This window comes from Phalacrocorax aristotelis, chromosome 1, assembly GCF_949628215.1.
Source record: "Phalacrocorax aristotelis chromosome 1, bGulAri2.1, whole genome shotgun sequence".
Lineage (NCBI taxonomy): Eukaryota > Metazoa > Chordata > Aves > Suliformes > Phalacrocoracidae > Phalacrocorax > Phalacrocorax aristotelis.
In genome coordinates this window covers 126,792,843-126,820,141 of record NC_134276.1, presented here as the reverse complement: position 1 = coordinate 126,820,141, position 27,299 = coordinate 126,792,843, and the positions used below count along the sequence as shown (strand labels likewise).

Here is a 27,299-nt window from a genome sequence, read left to right as displayed (position 1 = left end):
ATTAAGCAAGGAGTAAGGAAACAAGGGGAGTTAAGGCCTCAGAATTAAACAATTTAGTCTCGTAACATTGTTTTCTCGATAAGACATGCCACCCAGTCTGGCTTGAGTAGCAGTGATTTAAAAGAAATATGTGCAGAAGCCATGAACTAATTAGAGATTATGGGGTGTTGCGCCCCCCAATGATAAGGAGAAAATTTAGAGATAGCAGGAGCCCAAGAATTTAATTTTTAAAAAAAATCTACCAGACATCTTTGTTTCTGGTGACATTTCCCTGAAAACAGAACGATCTAGACATTGGCTTTTCTCTCCCCAAGTAAAATTCACTTCAGACCATTCCCTCACCCTCCCATTGGATTCACGCAACACTGAGAACTTCTGAGCTCTTTTCTTTTAATTCATTCATTTAAACAATAGGTTTGGGGTGAGATGGGAAAAGGGCAGCACCTTTTTTAAAAAAACAAACCTGTTGTGTGCTATATAGGATAAATAGGTGAGCTTTAAAAAAGTTTATATATGTACATATACACACATACACTAAACCAAATTAAAAACAAAAAACTTGTGACAGGTTATTTTCCACACAAGAGAGGAAAGCCTTATTTCTTAGGAAGCAAAACCACAAGTTAAGATTAGAGTACACAATCACATGTAGTGCAGATACCAAACTAGCCTGGGTCCTGGAAGCAGTGTAGCTAGAGCAGCACAAAGTTCCACATGGGCCAACTTATCCTGCTTCTCAGCAAACATGAGCGCAGAGTCTGCTTCGGGATAGTGTGCTGTGACAATCACAGTACTGGTGTGGCAATCCCACTGGCAGCTGCTCTGCCTGCATCAATTTTGGCAGAAGCCAGAAAAAGTAGCCATCTAGTGAGAATAAGGGACCCAAGGCAAACCTGTAGGACTGATTTAGCTACAGTAATTCCATAACAGAGGCTTCCGAGTTCGCCCATGTCTCTTGGATGCTCTCTGTAGGTTCTGCCTGCTTGGGTCACACAGCAGACAGCTCCTGGTTATTTATTATTTGTGGACTGAGGTTCCCATTCTTTCCTACCTGCACCTTTTCTTTTCCTATCTCTCTTCCACCCCACAAACACCAGTCCTATTTCCTCCAGGCTGACATGGTAATAAAATTAGGAAGGGGCAAGTACACCTAACTAAGGGGATGTTCAATAACCAAATGAAGCCTAAAAAATAATAATTCTTTAAAAAAAAATCCCAATTTAAAAACCTGTTCAAATTCTGCAGACTTCTGGCAGAGTTTGGTCATTTAGCCCAGAGGTCTTTGTCTTCCAGGCCTGCAGGCTAAATTGTCTCAACTGGCAAGAAGCCTGCAGTACAATGTAAAATTCTGACTAAAAGAAAAAAAGTAGTAAGGGTTGGGGAAGAAGAGGCTATAACATGGAAACCCAATACTTTGGTAGCAGCATTTATGCTACACGGTACGCTTTCAAGAGAGTGAACTCCTTCCTGTTGGTGCGAGCCGCCCAGATAAAAAGAGCAGCTGCCATAAACTGCAAAGGTGCTGAGACACAGGCTAGGCAGAAGGACCAGCCAAATTCACCCCTCACATCATCAGGCAGGGGCAGCTTCTTATGGAGCAGCTCAATCCCAGCTACGTAGCAGCCAACCAGGCCCAGCGTACAAAGCCCTGGGGAAGGAAGCAGTAAAGTGCCATGAGCACACTGTTGAAGTGCTCTGGCTGTCACTATGAGGGTTCTGGAGGAAGGAGGGTAAGTGATAGATGGCAGGAGACCTACCTGCTAGGAAATGGAGAACGCCGGTGGCAATGGCAGGGTAAAGGCTGCGACAAGCACAGGCGCAGAGCCCAATCAGAGCCCCAAAGCACATGAGGCCAAGGCTGACAAACGGCAGGAGAAACTGCAATCGCCAGAGATCTGCACGTGAAAAAGGCACAAAACAAGTCTGTTGAAAATGTGCTACAAATCAATCTCCTCCCACCATCTTATATTCCCTTCTACCTACACTGCTTCTGCTTCATCAGACACTATACATTCACAGCTAAAAAGGACCAAAGGCCCCACTAAAGTAGGAAGAACTTCTTTTGCTAACTCCCAAATTCCTGGACTGCATTCGTGGGCAAAACCTTTACTAAAGCATTTAAGTCTTCCTTTTAAACTTTGACCTACTGCCTGTACTACTGTGAAGAAAAGAAAAAAAGTAAATACAGACGCTTCCCTCACTAGTGACTGTATTTGAGAAACATCCTTCTTTCCATCCTACTTGTTTATCACCTAGAAATGAAAGACACTTACAAGTTCGATTCAAATCTGTGCCACTATTGTGATTTCCAGGCTCTATGTACTTTTCCATAAACTGATCAGAGAGGGAAAAACTGATGCAGTTTGTAGTCATATCAGTTTCTAGAAGGGGGAAGAAAAAAAAAATACCATGAGATGTCTCCCTCCCATCCCCACTCCCCCCTGCCCCTTAACCATTTAAGCTAGGAAACTCCCCAGAGAAAAAATTTTAGAGAAAAAACATCTTAGAGAAAAAAATTACCTCTCAAAACAGATCTGTAGGATGCCTTACCATAATGCAGTTGGCATAACATAGTTACTACAATGAGGGACAGCAAACATGCAGAATCATCAAGCTTACCCGAGTTATCCACAGAGAACTGGCCCATGCTTGACAGATCAAGAAAAAAATGTGGCATATAATGCTCAACTATGTTGTTACATATTCTTGTATTCAGAGCTGCTTAACTGAGCTGTGCTGATCTCCATATGCCGAATGTAGTACTATACTACAGACTTAATTAAAAAATGGGATAGAAAGGACTATTTAAAGAACAGAAAATATTTGCTTCTGTATACTAAATTTCTCCCCTTTCATGCCTCAGATTTTGCTCTGAGAATACTACTGAGCAGAGCTGGTTTAAGTGTCTTCCAAAATTAGTATTTTCACTAGAGAAAAATGAAAGAAATTTCATGTAATGCTTTTTCTACAGAAAAAATGTTTCAAGGAACATTTTTAGGACGGTTCAAGATGAGGTGCTTCACACACACAACATGTGTCCAAAATCTACTTTGAAGCAATTAAAATAATTGCTTATCACACTTTTTTAGCCCCCAACCATAGCAAAGAAGAATACAAATATTTCATTGTATATCTAGCACTATGGTATAAGAAGTCAAGTGTACTAATGCAACAGTGGGACATTTGTGACATGCAAGCAGAATGAATGACTAGCTAAAAGGAGCAAGTTCCCCCCTGATAAAATAATTTCTTTATTCTATTGCTGGATTCCAGGACCTCTCTTAAAAAAAAGCAGTGACTGTTAGAGCAACTATAACTATATCCCCAGTTGGATAGCAGATGTAAATGAAAATCAAGTTATACCAGACTAAGTTTAGATCAAGTATCACGCGTCAAACCCAGAGGTGGTAGCACTGACAGCCACAGATAATTTTGCCTTTCATTTCTTTAAAAATTTAGACTGTCTTTATTAAAAAAAAAAAACCACAACAAAACACACATAAGCTAGAAATAAGCCTTCTGGAGGAACAAAGTGGTATGAATATGCTGTGAGGAAGTTAGCACATACCACCCAGGCAAGCTAGGGAAACGTTAATTGCTCTGGAGGTACCTGGTGGGCTGTACCAGTGAGAGTTTTTGGGTACAGTGATACACCTCCGCCACAATCCAACTGTGCCGTTGCACCGGAAAAGCGCATCTGTGTAGGTCTTCTCATCTGCATCTTCGCTGACAAATTCCTCCCAGATGCTCCTACCAGCTTCACTAACATTCTCAGCTGGGGACAGGGTGTGGTATTCGTACCAAAAGTCGGTGCCAATGGAAGCTGCCATATAGATTGTGGAGATGAGGCTGAGAACACAAGCAATTACTAGTGCTGTAGCAAAACGGTTATCCATCATTGCGCCCTTGCTGCTGTAAGGAAAGAGAGGGCCAAGTGAGTAACTCCTCAGACACTAAATGCAGAGTTATCCTAGCTGCGTCAAACTCCTGACATCATTCCTCTTGCACAATGTCCCCTCAGGATATGCATGTCTTCCTTTTCCAACATACCGGAATCAAAGGAACAGCTGAGCAAGTCTACAGTACTAGTCAGCATCCACTGGATCTGTTAAGTTCAAGGCATGGATATTGCCCTTCTCCCAGTCATGCTGTGCTAGCTCCTCTCTGAGAAAGGAACTGACAGAGCAACAGCAACTCTGTCCCCAAAGCAGGTGGCACAGCTCACTGCCATTTGTGATCCTGACTGTAGGGAACTGCAGAGAATCCGCCCGCAGCACCCAGGCAGAAGACTTATCTTTCCTTAAGAGATTACCAAGGGTAGAAGTTATTTTTAGACTGCCATCCCCTACGGCTTCCACAGCTTGTGTTTACAGCAAAGATAAGAACACAAGCACACCAAAAAAGCTCTTCCAGGCTGTTCACAAAGGGCAGCCATGCCAAGATGCAGGAATGCCTTTAGGGAAGCAGAGAAATGTATTTAGGCATGAAGGAAGCACTGAAAGGCAAATTTGGAAATTATTATAAATGCTACAATAATGCCACAATACATACAGTGATGTTTTTGAAGAACTAAAACAATGCAGGTGGGGTGGGTGCCGTGTTGCACAGCAACAAGATGACAAGTGCTTCCAAAATTGAAAGGCCTTCACGCACTGGCAGGAGGACCTTGCTCTGGCTCCCTGTATTAGGGGTCACTTATGCCCTCCTTTGCAGGGTCATGCTCACAAACCATGTAAATTCAGGGTCAAAGGAGGCATGGGAAAATACAGATACCACACATGCTTACACTTACGACAACACTGACTTTAATGAGTAATAGATTGCCAATACATGGAATGTTTTTGCAGATAGTGCAATACGTCAGGGGACTCAGATGCCTGCTGTGCTCGCTCGTTTTCTGTGCCTGATTAAATTTATGGATTATGATAAATCAGGCTTGATGCTCTTGCAAAAAAAAAAAAAGCTATTGACCTTAACTCAGCAGCTAGAGCTACTCTGGTTACATGAGCTACTATCTAATCAGCTCTTGTCTATTGCTTGTTCTGCCTCCCTTCTCCCACATATGTTAATCAAAATATTTTGGTCTAACTTCTTTGCAACTGAGTGAACCGCAACTGGAAACAGCAAATGTCTTGAAACACAGCATTCACAAGGAAAAACATGAGCACTGAAGTCAGACCTGCCAATAAGAAACTCTGAACTACAAAACAAGGTGCAAATTAAAGCAGGGCGTTTCAAAGGCACCAATATTTGCTGCTAACAATGCCATTCTTATTTCTTTTCCCTCCCATCTGCTTCTCTATTTGGTTGAGACTGGCTGACAGGGTTGGGGAGGAGAGATGATATCAGCCCCTATGCTTAATTTCCATATTCAAGGAGCGATATTACAGTGTGCCTCATTTAACTGCATCCGTAGCAACGAATAAGAATAGAACTGTTTTTTGGTAAACTGACAAGCAGCACCCATTTAAAATACGGCAAATCCTGCATACCACAACTGTACTTAAATAATAATCCACAAGCTGTGAACTCTTACAAGCTAGGACAAACATTGAGAGGGAGAAAAAATTATATATAGGCTTATTTAACAAGATGACATAGAATCAAGTCCAGACTTGAAAGCAAACACTCTGTGCAGTGTTGAATTCTTGGTTATGTACTTACATTCTCCTTTGATACCCTAGCATCTGCCTCAAGGTACACTGGACATGGGATGAGCAGAATAGGGAGGGAGCACGTTGCTGTACAGGGCTGACCTCACTGTTCATCCCCACTGAGTTCCCTGAGGGATCCCCTCCCCTTCACAAACTTCTTGCAAGGCAAACAGGGTGAGTGGCATCTCCAGGGCCAAAGCTGTGTTGCCCTGCTCCTGCCCAGCTGAGGTCAGAGCTAGGCAGATCCTCTGGGAACTCCCTCCCAGGGCAAGCAGCAGAGCAGGCTGGCAAGCAGGCTGGTCTGGATTTTCCACTATATTGCAGTCACAGTCACTGCATGCAACAGACTCCTTTAGGACGTGCTTTCTCTGGAAGGAGGAATAGCAAAGCTCCATCCTCAGAGTAGAGTCCAGCAAAAAAAAAAAAAAGCAAGCACAGTATTATTAGGCCATCAGTTTGCTGCCATTGCCTTTTAATATAAATGCTTACAATAAAAGAGTCTTATCACCTGTGTACCTAACGTACAGAAAGAGACCAACTGGCTCAAAAAAAAATAATCTTACTTTCTGATACAACATTCCTTCTGCTGCTGTCACCAGGTGCAGAACACCAGTGCTGGAAATATTAAAATGCAACCACATACTTCTGGCCAGCTTTCTGTGCTTTGGCATACAGTGGACTTGGCGGAGTTGATGTCAGCTGGCAACCAAAAGCAGTTCACCAGTAAAATGAAGGGTTAAAAAAACAACAGTAAATTAAAGCACTGTCCAGTGTTCGTTACCCACTTGGCAAAAGTGACAAGGCTATCTACTGATGTTCGATCCCTGCAATGTACAGCTCTGAAGATACGTAGAAAGCAGCTGAGATGGCTACAGTCCCCAAAATATAGTGGGCAGCTTTCTCTGGGATTTGTCCCAGAAAGAACAAACAGGGATTTTCAGTACAGACAAGACAGTGCCAAGGCAAGAGCGCACCCCCCATTCCTTATAATTAAGGTCCCCTCAGTGCTGCTGCCTAACACTTCAACTACTTACAGAAGAGGTTAAAGACTCTGCAACACTTTAGGCAAATTCTGAACTAGAAGTTCTTTCTGCCACAATGTAGTTGACTACTCTGCCCACTCACTGTGTGTATGCAATGGGTCTTCATTTACAGTAGACACACCCTCACTTAAACGAGGTGTCCTTTGCTCTGTTGAAAAGAGAACCATCCTTCTAGCCCCAGGCAGAGCCCAATGGGAATAGTAAGCAGTCTGTAAAAAATAGTTACCAGAGAAGACAATGAAGTAAAACACCACATGTTTATGAGATTATGCCATGCTCTGCAAGAAGTTCTATCCAGAAAAAAATATGTGTCTTAGAACAAGCTTACCTACCAAAAAAATAACATTCCTACCACCAAATATGACATCAATTATAAAGACAAAGATTAATAATAACATTTTGCCTTTATAGGCTGTCAGCAAGAACTTTTTTTTTTTTTTACAAAAGGTTTGTTCATGTGGTATTGCCAGCACATTTTATACTAACAGTAGAAATTATTTCAAACAAGTTATGGCTGAAAATAAGCTGTGTGATGACTATAAGATAACACAAGGCAGCAGTAAACAGGCACTCAAGCAGAAGTGCTTCACAGGATATTACACTCATTTTTGAAAGAAGCAAGATGTAAAAATTTCAAAGCACCAGCTCATAAAAAAGAAGGCAAAGGCCAAACTAGCAGCAACATTCAACGGTATGACTAGATGCATGCACTGCATAGAAGGGAAAAAGAAAGGGCAAGTCAGTAGAGTTGAAAAAGAAAAAAACCACAGAACAGTACAAAAGTAAGTACTCTGGCAAAAAAAAAGTAAACTGTCAGATTGGAGAATGGATAAGCATTTTAAGAAGTTACTGTACCATGGCAGATGACAATATAAAAATATGTGTATTTTCTTCCTGTGACTGCAATCACTCCCTTCAGCCAACAGCAGGCCACCACATGTAAGAAACACTTTTACCTGACATCACAAAGAAGTAAGGCTGCATTTGCTGTTATTTTCTCAGAAAACATTCTTGTTATCTGACTGCACCTTGGGAAAGCAAAATAGGCAGAAGGTCTAAAAGAAGATGTACATGGAGAGAGAAGGCTGGCAACACTACTGAACAGGATCCTCCTTTTAATACTCAGGGCAACAGAGGGTTAGGAAGGAACATCACCAAATGCTTTTTTACCTTCAGAGGTCCTCAGAGTCCCACAGGACACACAGCTCCAATGATTCCAGGTCACTTCAGAGGCAAAACGTTGTTTGTGTCTTGTGGTAAGTGGAGAGCATGAAATGCAAACCTTCTATCTCCCCTAACCGTTCCATTCATTCAGTTTCTTCAACACCACCAGCTCACAAGAAGTGATCTAGAAGTAGAAAGCAAACCAAATGGCTCGAGAACATAATTTCACTTTGAATTTACTTAACAGAAATCTCCCAGAGTTATTTATTAAGAAGAAAATATTAAAAAGAGAGGGGAAAGGGGGGAAATGACTGCAAGAGCCCTCAGGCCAACAGCCCCATGCCCTGCCAGGATCAATCCCGCACCCGACCCGGCCAGACAAGTGGCCTCCGGCGTAAGTGACCGTACGAAGGGCTCTCGCCCCGTGCAAAGGCAGCGCCCCGCAGCCGCTCGGCTGCCCGGGCCGGGTCGCGCTCCGGCACCGATCGCCCAGGCGGTGCCGACACGCTTCCTCCCCCGCCGCCGGGACGAGGCAGGAGCCGGGTCGGGCCGGGCCGACCGGACCATCTCCACAGAGCGCGGCCGCCGCTGCTCCGGCCTCTCAGGCGACAACCCTGACACAGGGGGAGCAACAACCCAGCGCGGCCGCCGGGGCACCAGGCGCCACCGACAAGCAGCGAACCCGAAAAGACCGCCACAACCCGCCCCCTCCCGCACTCCCCAACCGCCCCCTTTAACGGTTCCAACGGCCACGGCGCGGCGTCGCACCCACCGCCCATCGCCGCCTCGCGCCCCCACCCCGCCGCTTCCGCTCCGCCACCCCCGGGGCCCGGGAAGGACCCCGCCCCCTCTCCCCGCGCGGGGCCCCCTGGGAGATGTAGTTTCCCCGCCTTCGCCCCTGTGCACCACGGGAGATGTAGTTCTCCACACCGCTCCGCCGCCGCCATGCCGGATGGGAGTTGTTACTCTCCCGCCGCCCCCGGGGTGACTCAACGGTCCCCTTTTCGACGCCCGCCGGCGGGCAACCCACCTCGCCTCCTCCCCTCAGCCACTCCTGTGTGTCTGCAGGGCGCCTGGCGCCTGTCATCCCAAAGCTGGGACCCCCTTGGCTCGCACCAGGCGGTGGGCCAGCCCCGAATTGCCACACCTCGGCACCGTGCCTTGCACTGCCCACAGCCAGCGTGAGGTGTGGCACCGGTTCATGCCAAAATTGCACACCTGCAAGACATAGGTGCTTGGGAATCTGCAGTTGTGGTCCCAGTGTCCTTTTTTACATCTGTTTTTACAGAAACACAAACACTTTGCAAACTCTCATTTCTGCAGTTTCAATTATTCAGTCTCCCCCTGTGGCCATATTCAGGCCCAGCCAGCATGGGTTCATGAAAGGCAGGTCCTGCCTGACCACCCGATGGCCTTCTATGACCAGGTGACCTGCCTACTGGATGAAGGAAGGGCTGTGGATATTGTCTACCGCGACTTTAGCAAAGCCTTTGACACTGTCTCCCAAAGCATCCTCCTAGAGAAGCTGGCAGCTCGTGGACAGCTGTACTCTTTGCTGGGTAAAAAACTGCCTGGGTGGCTGGGCCCAAAGAGTTGTGGTGAATGGAGCTAAAGCCAGTTATCGGCCAGTCATGAGCGGTGTTCCCCAGGGCTCAGTGTTGGGGCCAGTCTTTTTAAATATCTTTATCAATGATCTGGATGAGGGGATTGAATGCAGCCTCAGTAGGTTTGCAGATGACACCAAGTTGTGTGGGAATGTTCATCTGCTTGAGGGAAGGAAGGCTTTACAGGGGGACTGGGACAGGCTAGATCGATGGGCTGAGGCCAACTGTAGGAGGTTTAACAAGGCCAAGTTCCGGGTCCTGCACTTCGGTCACAACAACCCCATGCAACGCTACAGGCTTGGGGAAGAGCGGCTGGAGAGCTGCCTGGCAGAGAAGGACCTGGGGGTGCTGGCTGACAGCTACTGGACATGATCCAGCAGCGTGCCCAGGTGGCCAAGAAGGCCAACAGCATCCTGGCTTGTATCAGCAATAGTGTGGCCACCAGGAGTGGGGCAGTGATCATCCACCTGTACTCAGCACTAGTGAGGCCGCACCTGGAATACTGTGTTCAGTTTTGGGCCCCTCACTACCAGAGGGACATCGAGGTGCTGGAGCATGTCCAAAGAAGGGCAACAAAGCTGGTGAAGAGTCTCAAGAGCAAGCCTTATGATGAGAGGTTGAGGGAGCTGGGGTTGTTCAGTCTGGAGAAGAGGAGGCTGAGGGGAGACCTTATTGCTCTCTACAACTACCTGAAAGGAGGTTGTAGTGAGGTGGGTGTTGGTCTCTTCTCCCAGGTTACTAGCGATAGAACGAGAGGAAATGGCTTCAAGCTGTGTCAGGGGAGGTTTATATTGGGTACTAGGAAAAATTTCTTTACTGCAAGAGTGGTCAGGCACTGGAACAGGCTGCCCAGAGAAGTGGTAGAGTCACCATGCCTGGAGGTATTTAAAAGATGTGTAGTCGTGGCACTTCAGGGCATGGTTTAGGAGACATGGTAGCGTTGGGTTGATGATCCTAGAGGTCTTTTCCAACCTTAATGATTCTGTGATTCTATGATTCTACGATAAGGCTCACATTTCTTTCTTTTTCCTTGAGGGCTTGTAAAAATGGTGACATGATACCCTGGCTGAATGACTTGGGAAAACACCAAGTAAGGAAAAAAAGATGTAGTACAAATTGCAAAAATCAGCAACACGAGCTCCACGCTGCAAATTGGTCATTTCTCCCCATGCCTGGCACACATACTCACGCAAATTACAAGAGGACTTTTAAAGGTGGTTAACAGCTCCGCTGGCTGAGAGACTACCACACCCAGTTTTGATTTTACCAACCTCCAAACTAGCAAATGAATACTTAGAGAAAACAGAATCACGTGTGTGGTTTTTACATCTCTGAGGACTTCTGGGGAACGATCCTGACCAACTCCTCTCCCAGAACAGCCAGGAAGCATTTTTGCAGTGAGGTAGGAAGCTAGGATGGCAAAGGTGAAAGCAGTAATATAAGAAACTTCTCTGACTTGGTGCAACCAAATGAAATTTTTTATTTTAAAAAGTAGTTTGAAATTATATTTAACGAAGAAACCTCTGCCTAAACACCCTACCTTTCCAGATCACAGAACCATCTCACCAACACCTTATAATGTAACTCTGCAAGGCTGTATTTTGGGGTCTGACTGGGATTTATGCTAGACTTTAAAATATTTAACATCTTTTACTGATGGCCTGGAAGAAAGCAGAGTATCGCTGATAAACTTCACAGATGACACGAGGCCTGAGGGAAGGGTAAATAATGACATGGAGAGGGCACTGGTACAGGGTGACCTGATCATTTGGCAGCTGGGGGCAAGCAAACATGCATTTCAGTAAGGTCATCAATGAGCTCATTCATTTAAGAGCAAAGAGTGGAGGCTATACTTACCTGACATAAAACTTTATCCTGGGAAGCACAAAATGAAAAGTAAAAACGGGTCATGGCGGATTACCAACTGCAAGATGGTGCTGTGGCCAAAGAAACCAACTTTCCTGCAACCTCAGTTGTATAAACAGAAGTCACAAGGAGGAAAAAAGTTGATCACATCTACAGTTGCTGCTGGCTGCTGAAATAGCGTGTCTAGTTTTGACATGTTGATAAAGTAGAGAGGAACCTGACAAGGGACATGAAGATCACTGAGCAATTAGAAAACCTCTCTCAGTGATATTTATCACAGAAGGTCGGTCAATTTAATTTATGGAAGAGAGTGCTAAGGATTTGCAAGACCATAAAATACATGTCATGGCAATAGGGAAGAAAGAAATCAGCAATAGTTTTCTTCAGTATACCTGGCAAAAGTATCAGAAGTTGAAGATAGAAAGCGTTAAAAGAAAACAAAGAAACAAACAGAATACCTCTGTATTCAAAGCCATGGGATAAGCAGAATTGGAACCGTTTACTGTAAATTGTAGTGAATTATCTAACACTGACAAGTCTATAGGTTTTTCTCCTAAAAGAACTAATCTTGTAAAAATGAGAATCAATTCTGGAAAATGTTGCAGCCGTTGCTACTTCCTTGTTGAACTAGACTACAGTGGCCTTTTCTTCGTCACAATCTGCCCTGATCAATACGATGTGTGCAGCTGCTCAAAAACAGCCAGAGAGATGTGTTTTCATTTTATTTACATAATTTCAAGTACTTTCTACAGATTTCACCTGGACTTTTTTTTCCCTGAAAAAATACCCCTCCATATAATAAGAACAACCCAGTAATAACATTACAAATGAATGCAGAGAGTCATTCACTGCTAACACCTATCTTTTTTTTGTTTTCTTCTCTTTTCACACCGCCTCAGTGTGCCTCAGCAGGAACCACTGGTTGATCAGTTTACCTAACAGGATCATTTGGGAAGGTTTTCAAAGTAAAAGTTTGCTTTACTGTGCAGACACTCTGGCAGTTTGCACATAAAAGCACAAAGGGAGTAACGCTGATGGCTACAGCTTAAATGCTGTTCTTACTTTTTGCAAAACTGGAGTTTCTTTGATAGCTGACCTGGATCATGCAGATTGATTAGTACCTCTAACAGAAGTTCTCAGGCACTGACAGAGTTTAACATCACAGTGCTGCAAACAAAACAAACAAACAAAACCCTAGTATGTTGCAAAAAAAATTGTGTCATACAAAATTTGTGTCGTTTTAGCTCTCACAGCCTAAAGAAATAAGTAAACATTTGTAGGAAGTGGCACCATCTGCATTAAGTGAAGTTGACACACGGTGAGAAATGAGATGAGAAATGGAAAAAACCTTCTTCAGGTATCACATTTGCTTCAGGAGTTATTGATTCACATTGGGAAAAGGTGCCTGTTTCTTCCAACACTACTAGTTAATTTACTACAAGATATTGCCTCTCCCAACAAATATTCTCTTTGTAATAATAATAATAATAATAAAAAAAGGAAGTTTAGTTTTTGTGTTTTAGGCACCATCCATGAGCATTTCGCATAGCCAGAATGAGCAGAAAATCCCATGGATTCCCCTCAGATCTCTTTACACAGTCTCCCTGGGTTTATTTCTGCCTCCTGTATTTTTCTAGCTGTGGCACAGAACATGGTAGGCTAAGAAAACCGTACCCTATTCTAGATGTCCTTCTTCTGAAAATGAATAGCACAGGTTCATTTTAATGATGCCCACTTGTCCTCTAAGTCAGTGGTCTCCAAACCTTTTTATCATGCACCCCATCAGTATGATGCTTTTTGAGTATGCACCCTATTATATGGGGGTTTTTTACATTATGTGCATGTACTACTGTACTAATATACTATCTACATTATAAAACATACATAAAAATATAAATTAAAAATGGATGACAGAGGAAATAAACACTATTTTAAAAATATTTATGAAGTGTACAAAAAATATTTTCTTCCTGCACCACACTTTGAAGACCACTGCTCTCAGTGTGAAACTATTTCAGCCTATCCCAATGCACTGTCACAGTGCCCACAATTTTACATGAATCAGTTCTACCCTCTCGTCTTTTTTCAGGGGTGAAACTTCTGTTGATTAGCATTCACCTGGTTACCTCTGAGCCTGTCTTCACCTAGGTTATAGCATAGTAGGGTAGCTTCAGCCAATTTGGTGGGTTTTTTTTATTGTTTTTTTAACTGTCTGCAAATCTCTATTCCTTACAGAAGGTTTTTGAAGCACAATCATTTCGAAACTACTACACTTTCTTTTACAGCCAAGTAAACCTCTGTTCCTTCTCAGCATTTATCATCATTAATAATTTACAGATATGTATCTTATTTTATCTAGATGCCTGTGCTTATATAAAAGCACAAGTTAGAATAAAATCTCATTTAAACTATCAGTAAAATTGAGGAAGTAACAAAAATTTAAAGAAAAACCCCAAACTCACACCTCACTACCAGAAATGCTTCAATTGCAGAAATTTGTAAGGTGTGTGTGTAACAAACTAAATACACAGCGCTGCGTACTTCCTGTGCAGATAGTTCTGCTGTGCATCTCTTTTGCAGATTTTGCCACAAAATTAGAAGGCTGCCATAATACGTGTATCACAAGCATTACAGAACTGTGAACACAGACATTAAATCTTTCCCCTTGCTACTGTTGGAAATACCTCAGCATTTCCTATGAGGAAGGTATAAGGAATGATACAAACACTGACAGGACAAAATTCACAACTGCATTGGAGAAAGGCAGGACCATCAGACAACCGCATGACCTAAAGCAGAACTGGCCAAATGCACAGCCATAATTACAGTATCTGCCATGAGCGTGTGGTTACACATGCTTTAGGTTCACTCTCAGGTTCAAAACTACTCAGCTGCATTTTTTCAGAGCTGTGTCAAGGGCTGGACAAGATGGGCACCCCTAACAGAAGGACATACACCCAAGCCAAGCCAGTAGCTGTTGCTTCAGCAGAAATTTTTGTCCAGGAAAAGGGCTTACACGTATCTGGTGTGGTCTGGGAGGAGGAAAGTGCTGTGGAAATCTAGGAGGGGTGTGAGGAGAGGGTACAGGCTGTCCTCCTGGTGACATAACGTCTCACCACACCTCTTGGATCTTAGCGCGTCATATGCTGAGCTTTCTGGAATATCTGTGTGGAAGTGTTATGAGGGAAACTTCCATTTGCTGAGTATTTTTGAGCGCTTGGCTCTACCTCAGGGAAATGAGCTCTGGGAAGAGTAATGATGCCCTAAGTGAATCACTACTGCAAAAGAAGCCACAGGGCTGACAGACTACCAACAAATACGCCTGCTGCTGCTTCGCTCAGATAATTAGATCACTCCATTGTTCATGATAATGCTCCATATAATCTTTGCAGATCTTCTGTCCAGATAAGGAAGTGTCACATCTGTAACATGGCAACACACAGTGACATCCACAAGTCTATTTAGAGCATTCAAGAAATATAGAGCAAATTCAAGAGAAAGGAGTTCATACCTGTTTGAAAAGGATCACTATCTAATTTTTTATTTTAGTAAGTAAGGCTGTTAAACTACAGGCAGACAACGAAGTGAGGAACCACAAACACAATACATGGACATATGCTTATCTTTATGGTCCCACTAAGCTTTTTAAAAAGTTACTAACTTTTTTGTCTGCTCTGGGATGGGGAGAGGGAGGGAGTAAATTTCAAGGAGTGTGCACTAGTGTGAGATGGAGGGAGAGAAGTTTGTGCCCAATTTCTAAAGCTTGCAACTGTTAGGATCTAAGTGCAGAGTAGAATAACATGTAGGTCCATCTTTGCAAGACAGGCAGAACTATTACACTGCAGACTGTATGTTCAGCTGGTCTTCTACTCTAGCACTGATTGAAAGAAAATGCCTCTATTTCCCAGTGCTAAGAAGAAAAAAACTGAAACACATTTCTTGAAGCAGAAATAAGATGACGCAAAACTCACCTCCACACTGAATCCATCAAAAATCATTTCTGTAAACTCTAAGATACTTGGGCACTTTTACACATCTCTTAGCTGAAAAGTAGATATATCTTTTGTAATCTTCAGATGGTGAGATGATTTTTAGCCTGCACTTCCTTACAGCTTCACATTTAAACATCTGTGGCATACAGATTGGTAATCTAAGCCAGGGTGGTTTTATACACCTTGATCTTTTTTCAGAGTTTGTGATGGCTGAATTACACTCACTGAGATAATTAAATCCTTAAACATTCCATGAAAAACAGTCAGCAAGAGTCCACTGGTGCCCTACTGATATGAAGGCAGTTGTATATAACTAACTCCTTATTAGACATAAGCATATCTACATGAAAGAGAGTGCCCACCTAAATATCCCTTGATCCAGCAGCCTGTCATTTAATAGCAGCTGGCTGCTCTTCCATGTGCCTGGAAGTCTACCAGGTACCTGCCACGCAGGAGCACATAACCTGAGCACTGGTGGAATGAATCTGCATCCAGAGTGCACTGGAGGGCCTAATTTGCTGTCCGTGCAATTTGCAGTTGCTCTTTGCCAGTGGAGACATACGTAGATGCAACCTATCTGCCTGGGGCTCAAATGCACTCTGGTAAGCAGTTTGCTCAAAGCTTTGAGAATCCTGAAGACACTCCTGGTCTGTGAACATGCAGGTGAGAGGGGAAGGAGAAAATGAATTTATCTGCAGAAGAGAGGAAGGATGATGAAGACCAGTAGTAGATGTTTCAAATCAGTATGCACTGACAAAGCTGTAATGAATTCAGTAGTTTAAAAAGTGAGAATTTTCATTCGATTTATGCAACGCTGGAAGGGCGGGCTGTAAGGTAAGCCACAATTGGAGTGATATTGATATTGTGAATGAAAGACGAAGGAAATCAGATCTCTTTAAGAGAAGCAAGCACTGTACATAACAACGGCTCAAGAGCTGTGTGGGATGTGCAGTCAGGAGGAGAAGGAACCACTGCTCTGGAGACTGATAAGGAAACTTGTGTAGTGATGGGAACATCAAGTCAAGTTTCAGATTGCAGAAGAATGTATGGTACAGTGGAAAACTGTCCACTTAAGTTTCTAACAAAATGATAAAGCTGGGTGTGGGGAGCCCAGGGCTAAGGGAACCGGAGGGGCTGCAGGGCAGGAGCGCGGGGGTACTGGCAGAGCAGTGGAGGGCCTGGGACTGATGTAGAACAACTACACGGCAGAATGAAGACGGTAGTTTTAAATGTTTTCCCTAAGTATTTCTGTATGATAGAATTACTCTCAACAGAAAACACCAATCAAAAACAGACAAAGAAACTAAAAACCTCCAAGCCTCAGAAAAGTTGAACTTGGCCTGAAAAGTAATTTATACAAAATGTTTCAAGCAAAGATAAAGAATGTGGCACCTGAATTCACCGTTCTCTGACTTTTTCTGAGCCGGTACAATCTCGAACCTCTGCAAACTAGCAATATCCTGCCCTAAAAAAAAAAAAAGTTCAGAATCTTGAAAACTACGTTCCCTCCCCCCCAAAATAAAAGCAAAACCCAAACCTGGTTCGCTTATACAGGCAAAATGCAAAATGAAGATAAAATCAGTAAAACTAAATCTGATTTCAAAGAAAGAAGCAAGTGTTTATTCTGACAGGGTTTTGACTAATCAGAGACTCTCGTTGTTTGTCCGTTGCCTGTGCGATTGGCTAAAAGTATATAAATTCCCCCCCCCAACCACTTTTCTCCTCCTCCCTCTCCCCACTCCTCCCCCTCACTCACTAACACATTTTTAAAGACGAACTTAAGGGGAAGGATAGGGGGAGCTCAGAGCCTTCCTCAGAGCAGGGGTGAGGACAGCTTGGCCAGAAATGGAATTCACGCAGCTTTCGCCCGCGACTACGGTCACTTTCAACTATGACTACTATGACTATGACAACTGCCAGTATCAGTACACGCAACGTATGTCTACTTTCCTCCTTATCCTGTACACTGCTGTGTTCCTGGTGGGCATTGTTGGGAACTTCATCCTGATAGTAGCCTTGGTCTTCAAGCGACAGGTCCGGAGGCCGATTGACATCTTTATCATCAACCTCGCTGTATCTGACTTCATCTTCCTCATCACGCTGCCGTTTTGGGTGGACATGGAGGTGTCGGACGGAAACTGGAGGGTAGGATCTTCACTCTGTAAAGCTAGTTCCTATGTCATCTCAGTCAACATGTACTGCAGCATCCTCCTCCTCACTTGTATGAGTGCTGACCGGTACCTTGCTATCATGCATCCCTCTATCGCTAGACCAGTTAGAACAAGATCCTATTCCACTGGACTCTGCATCTGTGTCTGGTTATTATCCTGCTGCTTAGGAGTGCCTACCCTTTTGTCCAGAGAACTGAAGAACCAATATGGAAAGACTTACTGCACAGACAAAGCCATGACAGAAGACAAACAGATCATGTCCCTGATGCTTTTAATGCTGGCCTTCTTCTTCCCACTGTTGAGTATCATAACTTTTTACTGCTGCATTGCCAAGAGACTCTGTGTGCACTATCAGGGAGCTGGGAAACATGATGAGAAACTGAAAAAATCCATCAAAATCGTTTCCATTGTAGTGGCAGCTTTTGTTATCTCCTGGGTTCCCTTCAATCTCTGCAAGCTTATGGCCATCCTTTTGGGACTCCTGAAGCAGCCCGACTGTTCTCCCTATGTGATTGCCCAGGTGGGCATGAAGGTGAGTGGCCCTTTTGCTTTTGCCAACAGCTGTGCCAACCCTTTCATTTATTATCTCTTTGACAACTACATCCGCAGAGCCATGCGCCAGTGCCTGTGCCCATGTATGAAAATCATCATGAGGGGCAACAACTCTGATACTCTGGACACTCACCTGAGCCACTCCTTATCCAATTTTGGTGTGGGGGAGTATGCTGCTAGGAAGAGGAAGCGCTCTCTGTCCCTCTGACTGGAAGCTGGGACTGTGGAGGAAGGAACTTCTCTCTCCAAAGAGAGTGCAGCCAGCACTTCAGGTGGGAGGAACACTGCTTCCCTTTAAGTGCAGATAGATGGAATAGGAAACCTTAACCACAGGCTTATGGTTCACAATGGTCGCTGTGTCACTGCATGGTGTAAATCTGAAACCGTCGTACTGAGGAATATCCACAAAGACTTACGCTGGGACCCCCGTACAAGAGCTACAAACTACAGAAAAGAATCATGTGATTCAGCCAAAGATGCTCCAAGGCAAGCTTTGAACTTAAGTATAGATAAGATTTTATTCCACACAGAGCAAGAAAAACAACAAAACAGAAGTGTTTCTTCTCTTCAGTTCTTAGTTTACCCATAAACAGTGTCCTCAAACCAACCTGGTGAATTCTGTGTTTGTGCAGGTTTTCTGAATTTAGAAATCCAGTGTTTTAATGAATTTGTGTGTTACCAGTTCTTGTAACTTGAGTCTTGTGAATTTTGCTGTAAGTCTAAGCTTCTTATTATGGCATTAAATCTTAATCACAATAATTAAAGTAGGTTAATTTCAGAAAAAAGATAACTTGAAGGCAGAGAAACCAGAAGACAAGTAAAAGAAATCCTGCATTTAACACTCATGATTTTTAAGACTTTTTTGAGGATCTGACACAATTTCTGACTGCCTGCGTTGTTGTATCATGGTATGGCACTGTTTGCCTTTCAAAGTCCAGGTCTACTTTGTTTAGCTCAACCAGTTTATGTAAAGACATATGCAGTAGGGCTACTTTCTCCCACTGGAATCAAGGTCAAAAGTAAATGTGCCTGAAAAGCAAAATTAGCCAGAGTTTCACAAGCATTTAAGTGATTCTGCGTGAATATCACGGAGAATCACAGAGAATGCTGAGAAAACTTGGGTGCAGGGATGCTCACAGAAAAGGAATTTAAAAGGACCAATGTTTTAGTTCCTTTGCAGGTTGAACTCTGTAAATAAAACTGCTCTATAAAGTTGGCTCATTCCTATCCACCAATCTTTGGGAATTGCAAAGGCCTTGCATTTATTCTGCTGTGCGGAAGATACCACTTGCCCAACTGGTGTCAAGTCTGACAGCTAAATGGGGTGGGGAAACAGAGGAATCTCCATATTTAAAACAGCTGTAGTACGTCCTAGATTTACAACCTGAACAAATGTGGAGCAAGGAGTTAAGCAGCTCATCAGAAAACTGGTACTGGACTTTTCTAAAGCTGACTACATCTATTTTATTAAATCTTTCATATCCTTTTAAATGCGAATCATTGATAGAAATGTTTGCTTAAAACAAAGAAACTGGGGTACAAGGTTTTAAAAATGCACAGTTGAAAAAAGTATTAAACTTCCAACAGCACCTTGGCTGTGTTGCAGAATCCCATAGTCTGTTGTCTCTCTTGCTAAATGTTTAGCTTAATATAATGCTGCTTGTCACTAATATAATAAATCAGTATCTAAACCATCCAGGATGTGTAATGAGACTAAGTAAAAAACTGTTAGAAACTTTCCTTTTATATTTCCTGGTTTTTAAAGATTTTTATCTCTTCTCTTTGCACTTTGCCTTTGAAGCTTTTGATCTAGCTTTCATGATACCCACAAAGGTGTTGACTAGAGGCACAAGTCATCACTAAGCGATAAAATACATGGAAACAAATCTTGAATTGCAATAAGTAAAAGATTTATAATGGTACTTACAGCCCTTTAAGATAAAGCAAATTCAACTCTGGCAATGAAAGGGTCAGCAAATATACATCTTTGAGTCTACTTTTTACAAAGTAAAATAAGCTGGTAACAGCTTGCATGCAATCTATCATACAGCACACTCCATATCATTTTACTGGGCAGCAGTGTTTCAAGTTAAGTTTTAAGAGTTTGGTTCTGTGTTCCCTTCTCCCAGCTTTACCAGGGAAGGAATAGGCTGGCACACAAATCCATACTGTAACTGACCAGAGGGACTTGGAGACAAGTCTCTCATAAAGACAACTTGCAGAAATAGTCCCTGGATCACTTTGATCACCATAGAAGAGAGTTTCACATTTCATTGAAGCTAAGATTTGTCTTCTAGGCAATCCGATGCAGGAGATGACTCCTCGAATAACAATGAGGCATTTAACAAATCTATGGAAAGTTACTTTTGCTCTAATAAGGGGGAGGTCTAACTAAAAAGAGTCACTGCCTCCTACTTTAGAAGAGGACACAGTGAGTTCTAGAGTGAACAGTTATACCCATGCAGACCTGCTAAAAGACTTGAAAGGGAAGACATATCATGAAAAACAGAGAGAAATAGGCAAAGTCTGACGATCTGACTACTGTCTGGACAGCAGGGGAAAAAAAACTGTAAACCGAATGACAGAAGAGGTATCCCTCCGATATAACTGCAGCACGAGTACATTCACTATAGCTTTTATTTTCAGACCTCTGTATTTTCTAAACATCTCTAAATGGTAATGACTATTTTGGGTGTTACAAATAAGCCTTGGTATTTGCATTTTTTATTGAACCTTGTGGTCGTGCTGTTTAAGGTAGGCAGAGAAATGAAAACATACCTCACCCAAGGGCTGTGCAAACCTAGAAGCTAAGGCATGAGCATCTTGCCCAACTCCCCAGCCAGTTCCCTCTGTACCCACAGGCTAACAGAGCAAGCCCTCATCGGAGCAGGTGGATAGCTGGCACTACAGGGTCAGTGGAGGCAAAAGTACCTTTCAGCAACTGCTGGTGACACTGTGTGCTCTCTGGCACACAATAAGATACTGGGATATGTGCCTGGGCTACAAGGGGGGCATCACAGAGACACACACCAATGTTTTGGTCTCCCCTCCCTTCACTGCATGCATTTTTTTCTCTCCCCCGCTACCCCTTCTAAAATATTTTGGTTTTCTTCCTCAACATGACAGACTTTTCTCCCCACACCTAATGGCCAAACTCCTTTTACAGGCTTACAAACGAGTAAGAGCATCAATGGTGTTTTCAGACCTTCTAGTGTTTGAAAATCAGAACAGCACCAGTTCAAATTTTAATCTTATTTGCAGTGACCCTCAGAAACTGTCTCGATAGTCTTTTCTCCATCTGTTATCCTCCCTCTACCTGTACTAGTACATGACAAGAGACTTATGGTTTTTAATTACAAAAAGAAGCCTAAGACTTGTGTTTCATCTAACCTGTGATTTTTATTACAAAAAACATTCACATCTTAGTGAGTCAGACCCATTCATTATTTCCTCAATCCCTACCTAAAACAGAACAGTATCTTTGGAATACAATCAATCTACAAGACTTTAAATCATCTGAAGTTAGGGCTGCTGGTTTCTTTCTTTCTTTTTTATTTTTCTTTAAAATACTTCAGAACACCAAATTGGAACAATGACTAAGGAAATCTAACAAGACTTCCTTCCATTGCCTAAAGCTTTAGTACTGGCATCTGGAAAAAAACAACTAAACTTGCTAAATATTGCCAGGCTTGAATAGAATAACATATAAATGCCGCAGCAAATGCTCCACATGAGAAAAAAAAACCCAAAACAAAAACAAAACCAAAAAAACTACAAAAGAGGCAACTAATTCAACAAAGCAAAACTCTCTGGAGTTTTAGGCCTTAGGCTTTCATCCAAAAGTTTGTACCCTAAGAAGGTGATTATTTTACCCTTGTAAAATTTGGCATTTTCATTATAGCATAAACATTATTTTAAATTACTTCTTTCAAAGAAAAGGCAACCTGTGCTTGAACAAACTTACTTCTGGAATTCTTACTATTCCATGTTAATACTCATTATTCATTTGTTAGCACTACTACAGCTTAGGATGATACCAAAATTATCTCAGGCATTTAACCTGGTAGACTTGAGTAATGTAATAGGATGCCTATTTTACCTGTGTTAAAAGAACTTAATGACAGTAAAGTGGTTTGCTACGTGAAATGAAGATGGTGCACTTCTGATATGACACCTGCCAAAAGACCTTGGTAAGTAATTTAGGCTGTTTTTTTCCCCCCACTTTTATTATTTTAAAATAAATCCGATATGGCTGCAACTAATCAATGCATTTTGGGTTTTTGTACTCTAACTTCTCCTTTCATTGTCATGAAAAGGTACCAAAGCATTACTAGAAAATCTGTCAGCAGATCTGGATGGGAGCATTCATCTACCCATCCCCCAAACTTTTCACTATGTCAGAGATGCTTTTGTACTGTCTTGGTACGAAATCAAGACTTTTTGCTGTTTTTCATGCAAACAACTACACCACCAGCACCACCCCCAACAGTCTGCAGGTTGGTGCACTTTCCTGAGATGTGCACAATCAAACCTGAAGTGCCCCTGCTTCTTGATATAAATCAACACCTGGTTAGGTGCATCTTATAGTCTCCATTTTGGCTTCAATAAATCAGCATTTTTCAGAAAGAATTTCATTTCAACTCGAAGAAAAAATGTCCCCAGATGTGGTGCTTAAACAGGCAAAGAATTTTTGCAACCTTCATTTCAGCACCGGATGTGCTGACAACTGCACCACTGCTAAATGGTACCTGGAGTTGCAGAGGACTGAGGAGAAAGTCACACAGGCAATAGCTTCAGATCCAAAATGAGCAGGGCCAACCTACTGCCCTCAAACAAGTAAGACAAGTGGTGTCGCCACTGCACTGGACTGACCCTCCACAAGTATTGCAGTAAAGGTTGCCTCTTGGAAGCTAAGAGGAAAACTTCCACTGACTAAGGTGCATCAAGATTTCATCTGCAGCTTCTTGTCCTGGCTCTGTCAGACCGGTGGGATGAAAAGCCCTTCACAGCGTGTCTGTGCCTCAGGTTTTGAATAGGCTGAATTAGAACATTTCCTGACTCTGCAAAGATATTGCAATGATACATGTGTTGACCACTGCACAGAAACCATAAGGTCGTTGACAAAATAAGGTTTTTTTTTCTCAGGTGCTTGTAAGGCTTACAGTGCAAAGAGGTGTCAGCTCATGGGTGGGGACACTTACGTGCACTTTTAGTGGTTACACACTACTGGAATACTGATTTGTTATCTCTGTACTACCATTTATATTCATGAGGTCAACAGGGACTTGTGAGTAGATTTGCAAGCTGTGAGCACAAATCATTACATGCCCCAAAATTTCTAACTGAAAAACAGTTCCAGTTCTTCTCTTTTTAAAAAGGCTTCACCCAGTTAAGGAGCACAATTCAGGGCGAGTGAAGAACAGGTAGCAGTGACCACAAATGGCCTGAAGGCAACCCTGCCTGAGTGGATATCCATCCACTCAGGCTATTTACCAAACACGTCAGCGTTCTGCATGTCATCAGAGAAAGGGAGATCAGTTCATGAACAGGAACAAAGAAAGAGCCACCTAAATTCACAGAATCACAGAATGGTTGGGGTTGGAAGGGACCACTGGAGATCATCTTGTCCAACACCCCTGCTTGAGCAGGGACACCCAAAGCAGGGGGCACAGGAACGCGTCCAGGCAGGGTGTGAATGTCTCCAGGGAAGGAGACTCCACAGCCTCTCTGGGCAGCCTGTTCCACTGATCTGTCACCCTCACAAGAAAGAAGTTTTTTCTCATATTGAGGTGGAACTTCCTGTGTTCCAGCTTGTGCCCATTGCCCCTTGTCCTGCCATTGGGCACTATTGAAAAGAGCCTAGTCCCATCATCCAGATACCCACCCTTTAGATATTTGTAGGTGTATATTAAATCCCCCCTCAGTCTTCTCTTCTCCAGGCTAAACAACCCCAGGCCTCTCAGCCTTTCCTCATAAGGGAGATGCTCCAGCCCCCTGATCATCTTTGTAGCTCTCTGCTGGATTTGGCTCAAGCAGATCCAAGTCCTTCTTAAACCGTGGGGCCCAAAACTGGACACAGTACTCCAAATGTGGTCTCACTAGGGCAGAGTAGAGGGGGAGGATAACCTCCCTCGACTTGCTGGCCACACTCCTTTTAATGCATTCCAGGATACCGTTGGCCTTTTTGGCCACAGGGGCACGTTGTTGGCTCATGATCAACCTGCTGTCCACCAGCACTCCCAAGTCCTCCTCAACAGAGCTGCTTTCCAGTACTTCAGCCCCCAGCCTGTACCAGTGCATGGGGTTGTTCCTCCCCAGGTGCAGGACCTTGCCCTTGCTCTTGTTGAATTTCAGGAGGTTCCACTCAGCCCAGCTCTCCAGCCTGTCTGGGTCTCGCTGGATGGGCAGCACAGCCTCTGGTGTATCAGCCACTCCTCCCAGCTTGGTATCATCAGCAAACTTGCTGAGGTTACACTCTCTCCCATCATCTAGGTCATTGATGAATATGTTGATCAGGGCTAGACCCAGCACAGACCCCTGGAGATCACTGCTAGTGACAGGGCTCCATCCAGACTCTGCTCATAACCGACGGAAAAATGCACTGACGATGCATTAAATAGACTGAGAAGTAATTACGATGCTACCGAATGCCACACACAGAGGTGGCTGGGTAGCCCTAGAAAACCAGAAAAAGCCCATATTGTCTCATATAACATTTTAATACTATACCACAAAGCCTGCAATTAGTGCACCCTAGGTTTCAATAGCAACCCAAGCACCTCTTCAGTTTGCAGATGTGGGTGTTCAGTATCCTGCTGGAGTCTTGCTGCAAGTGACAGGAGGTTTTGGAGTACTCCAAAAAAAAAGCCAGAGGGAGTCTGGCCTCAAACATCTAAGCAGCTAAGACTGGAGTTCAGTCTTAATAAAGTAAAAGAATGCAAAATATGGGAGATGAGAAAGCAAATGGAATGGAAACCAACAGCCTTCAAGAAGAAAGACGGCCTTCCACATGTGACTTGGTAAAAAAGCCCTGCCAAAGGCCAGGCTGCTTGGGTTGATACTTATTTTTTGATATGAATTGAATTATAGGTTTTATTTTCCCAATTCACCTCTCTTATGTTTTTGTAACAGATTGCAGCAGCTTTGGAAATAGAGGCTACGTGTTGTGGTTTGAGAGCCCACAACATTAACAGTGTCAATCATCTAAAAAATGCATTGTGACCAAAATAAATGTTTTCAAGCTTCAAAACAGTTTCCTTATTAGTAAGAAAGCATATTCTTAGTCAGAAGCTCCCACTAAGTCTAGTTTGTGAACCTACTTCCTCTGCTGTTTACTTTTCACATTTTCTAGAGCGCATGGGATTTTACAAGAGGCATCTCAACAACAGGCCTCAGAAAAGAACAGACCAATGTTTCTCTTGGAATTTGGACTGCATTTTGCTGCTTTGGGGACTAGAGTAGTGCACAGGGGAGGTGAGGTCAGAACCTGTGTTCAAAGAAAATGCTTCCCACCAAGTGATTGCTGAATTCAGAGGCTTTCATTTGTAAATGCCTAGCTTCAGGTCCTTTGCAAAGCACTTATTTCCAGAAAAGCCTGGTTACTTAATTTCTAAACAGCATACCCTTAAAAAATATATTAAAGAGTATCAGGAAATAACTGCATGCATCCAGAAGTCACTAGTTAATTCTGGAAAAAACAACCACCTCTGTGTTTTACTGTGCAACAGAGATCCCAGAATCTGATGCCCTCTTTCTTTCTAAACTGATAGAACTAGTTAATATGAATATAAAAGAACACCTGTTCCCCAAAGGATGCCCTTTCTTTTACCCTCAGTTTGAGGCAAAGAAAGCCAGACTCTGAAACTGTGTGGCACTATGCTCAGAGAATGAAACTTGGTCAGTGGTTTTTAAATCAATCCAAATTTTCAGTCTAGCTTTAAAACTGCTACGTAAAATGACACGAAAGCCAGACTTAAAATGCAAAGAGCAGTTTTTCCACTGAGGAACACCATGAATAAATAAACACACAGCAAATATTTGCCCTATATAGTACCATGCACCTGACTTGACCACTCACTTGACTTCCCTCTATGCACTGCTTGAACACCTGCATGACCACACTACCCATTTCCCCTGTCACCCTCTCCTCATCCTCCCTCCTCTGGGAACCACAGAAACATTTACCCACGCCTCACGCACAGCAAAACATTAAAACCATTAAAAAAGATTAAAAAAAAAAGGGGGGGGGGGTGCAGAGGAGAGGCGCACATATTCGGTTTTGCACAGCTTTGAACCTGTAGGAGTTACCCACCATAGGTACAATTATGCCATCTCAGGAAATGTTGCAGGTAAGAGTAGAAGCTTGATAGCTTTCAAGAAACACACACATATATATAAAAATTTCCACTCTTCTCATAACCAACCAGGACACTATGGATGGAGGGCTGCTAAGAAGCAAAGAGAGGCCAGACAAATGCACTGAGAAGTGCAATGGCATGCCCAAGATCTCACAGCAGCTCAGCTGTAGATAAGGTGTCAGATATTCTGATTTTTAGTCAAAAACCACAGTACCTCAGACCACTTAGGAACACTCAAGTAATTGAAAAACCCTTGTGGGTATCTCACCAGGAGAGAGAAAAAGGCTCAGGGAAAAATCAGGAGAATAAAGAGAAGGAGAGACCTGGAGAGCACACTTTTTTTTTTTTTTTTTTTTTGATTGGCAAGAGTATAGCAAAGAGTAAATGGCAGATGAGAAACGTTCTAAAACAAGAAGCTACGGCAGCATTTGCGAAGAAGGGACGTTTCAGATCAAAGCTGCTACACAGAAAAAGTACTAGATCTAGCTAGAGGAGAGGAGAGAATAAACCTTGCACAACACTTATAATCCAATAGCTTCTAAAGCTGTCATTTTGGTAGCATGAATTGATGGTGCTGTGGCATGCTCGCGTTTGCATAGCCACTTTAGAGGTTGTAACCATCCTGAGGCTATTAGAAATGTCTGGAATCCCTGCTGATCCATGAAAGACGTAACCCTCCTACTATTCTAATTTTTAAGAACTTGTGCATCTATACTAATGACGCTTATAGGTCCTTACCTCCACTGTCACCCAAATAAATACCAGTAATACCGCCGCTGGGTGACAGTGGAGGTAAGGACCTATAAGTCAGTGGGGAAACTGCTGTTTTCGTTGAAATCAACTGGAGTTTTATACAATTAACTTCAAGAGAGTTGGGGTTTGGCTGAATGAGAAGA

The 27,299-nt window shown here is 43.1% G+C and overlaps 2 protein-coding genes across 6 annotated transcripts; one reads left to right on the top strand and one right to left on the bottom strand.

Annotated features, from left to right (window-relative positions):
* Positions 1-373: 373 nt before the first annotated feature.
* On the bottom strand, positions 374-8,710 carry CLDND1 (claudin domain containing 1). Of its 5 annotated transcripts, none has more exons than XM_075106336.1 (6): positions 8,634-8,710; positions 7,868-8,045; positions 3,611-3,912; positions 2,274-2,381; positions 1,758-1,895; positions 374-1,648 (listed from the first exon to the last, which is right to left on the bottom strand). In XM_075106336.1, the coding sequence occupies exons 3-6, from the start codon at positions 3,897-3,899 to the stop codon at positions 1,428-1,430; spliced, it is 756 nt and encodes a 251-aa protein (XP_074962437.1). In that variant the 5' UTR covers positions 3,900-3,912; positions 7,868-8,045; positions 8,634-8,710; the 3' UTR covers positions 374-1,427. The 5 variants fall into 5 exon arrangements, with proteins under 5 accessions (XP_074962437.1, XP_074962450.1, XP_074962460.1 ...); XM_075106349.1 differs by having other exon boundaries at positions 3,611-3,909; positions 8,634-8,698; XM_075106359.1 differs by having other exon boundaries at positions 3,611-3,849; positions 8,634-8,698.
* Positions 8,711-17,063: 8,353 nt separating this feature from the next.
* On the top strand, positions 17,064-19,742 carry GPR15 (G protein-coupled receptor 15). The gene has a single exon (XM_075106312.1). It carries the CDS (start codon positions 17,169-17,171, stop codon positions 18,252-18,254), a length of 1,086 nt encoding a protein of 361 aa, XP_074962413.1. The 5' UTR covers positions 17,064-17,168; the 3' UTR covers positions 18,255-19,742.
* The last annotated feature ends 7,557 nt before the right edge of the window (positions 19,743-27,299 follow it).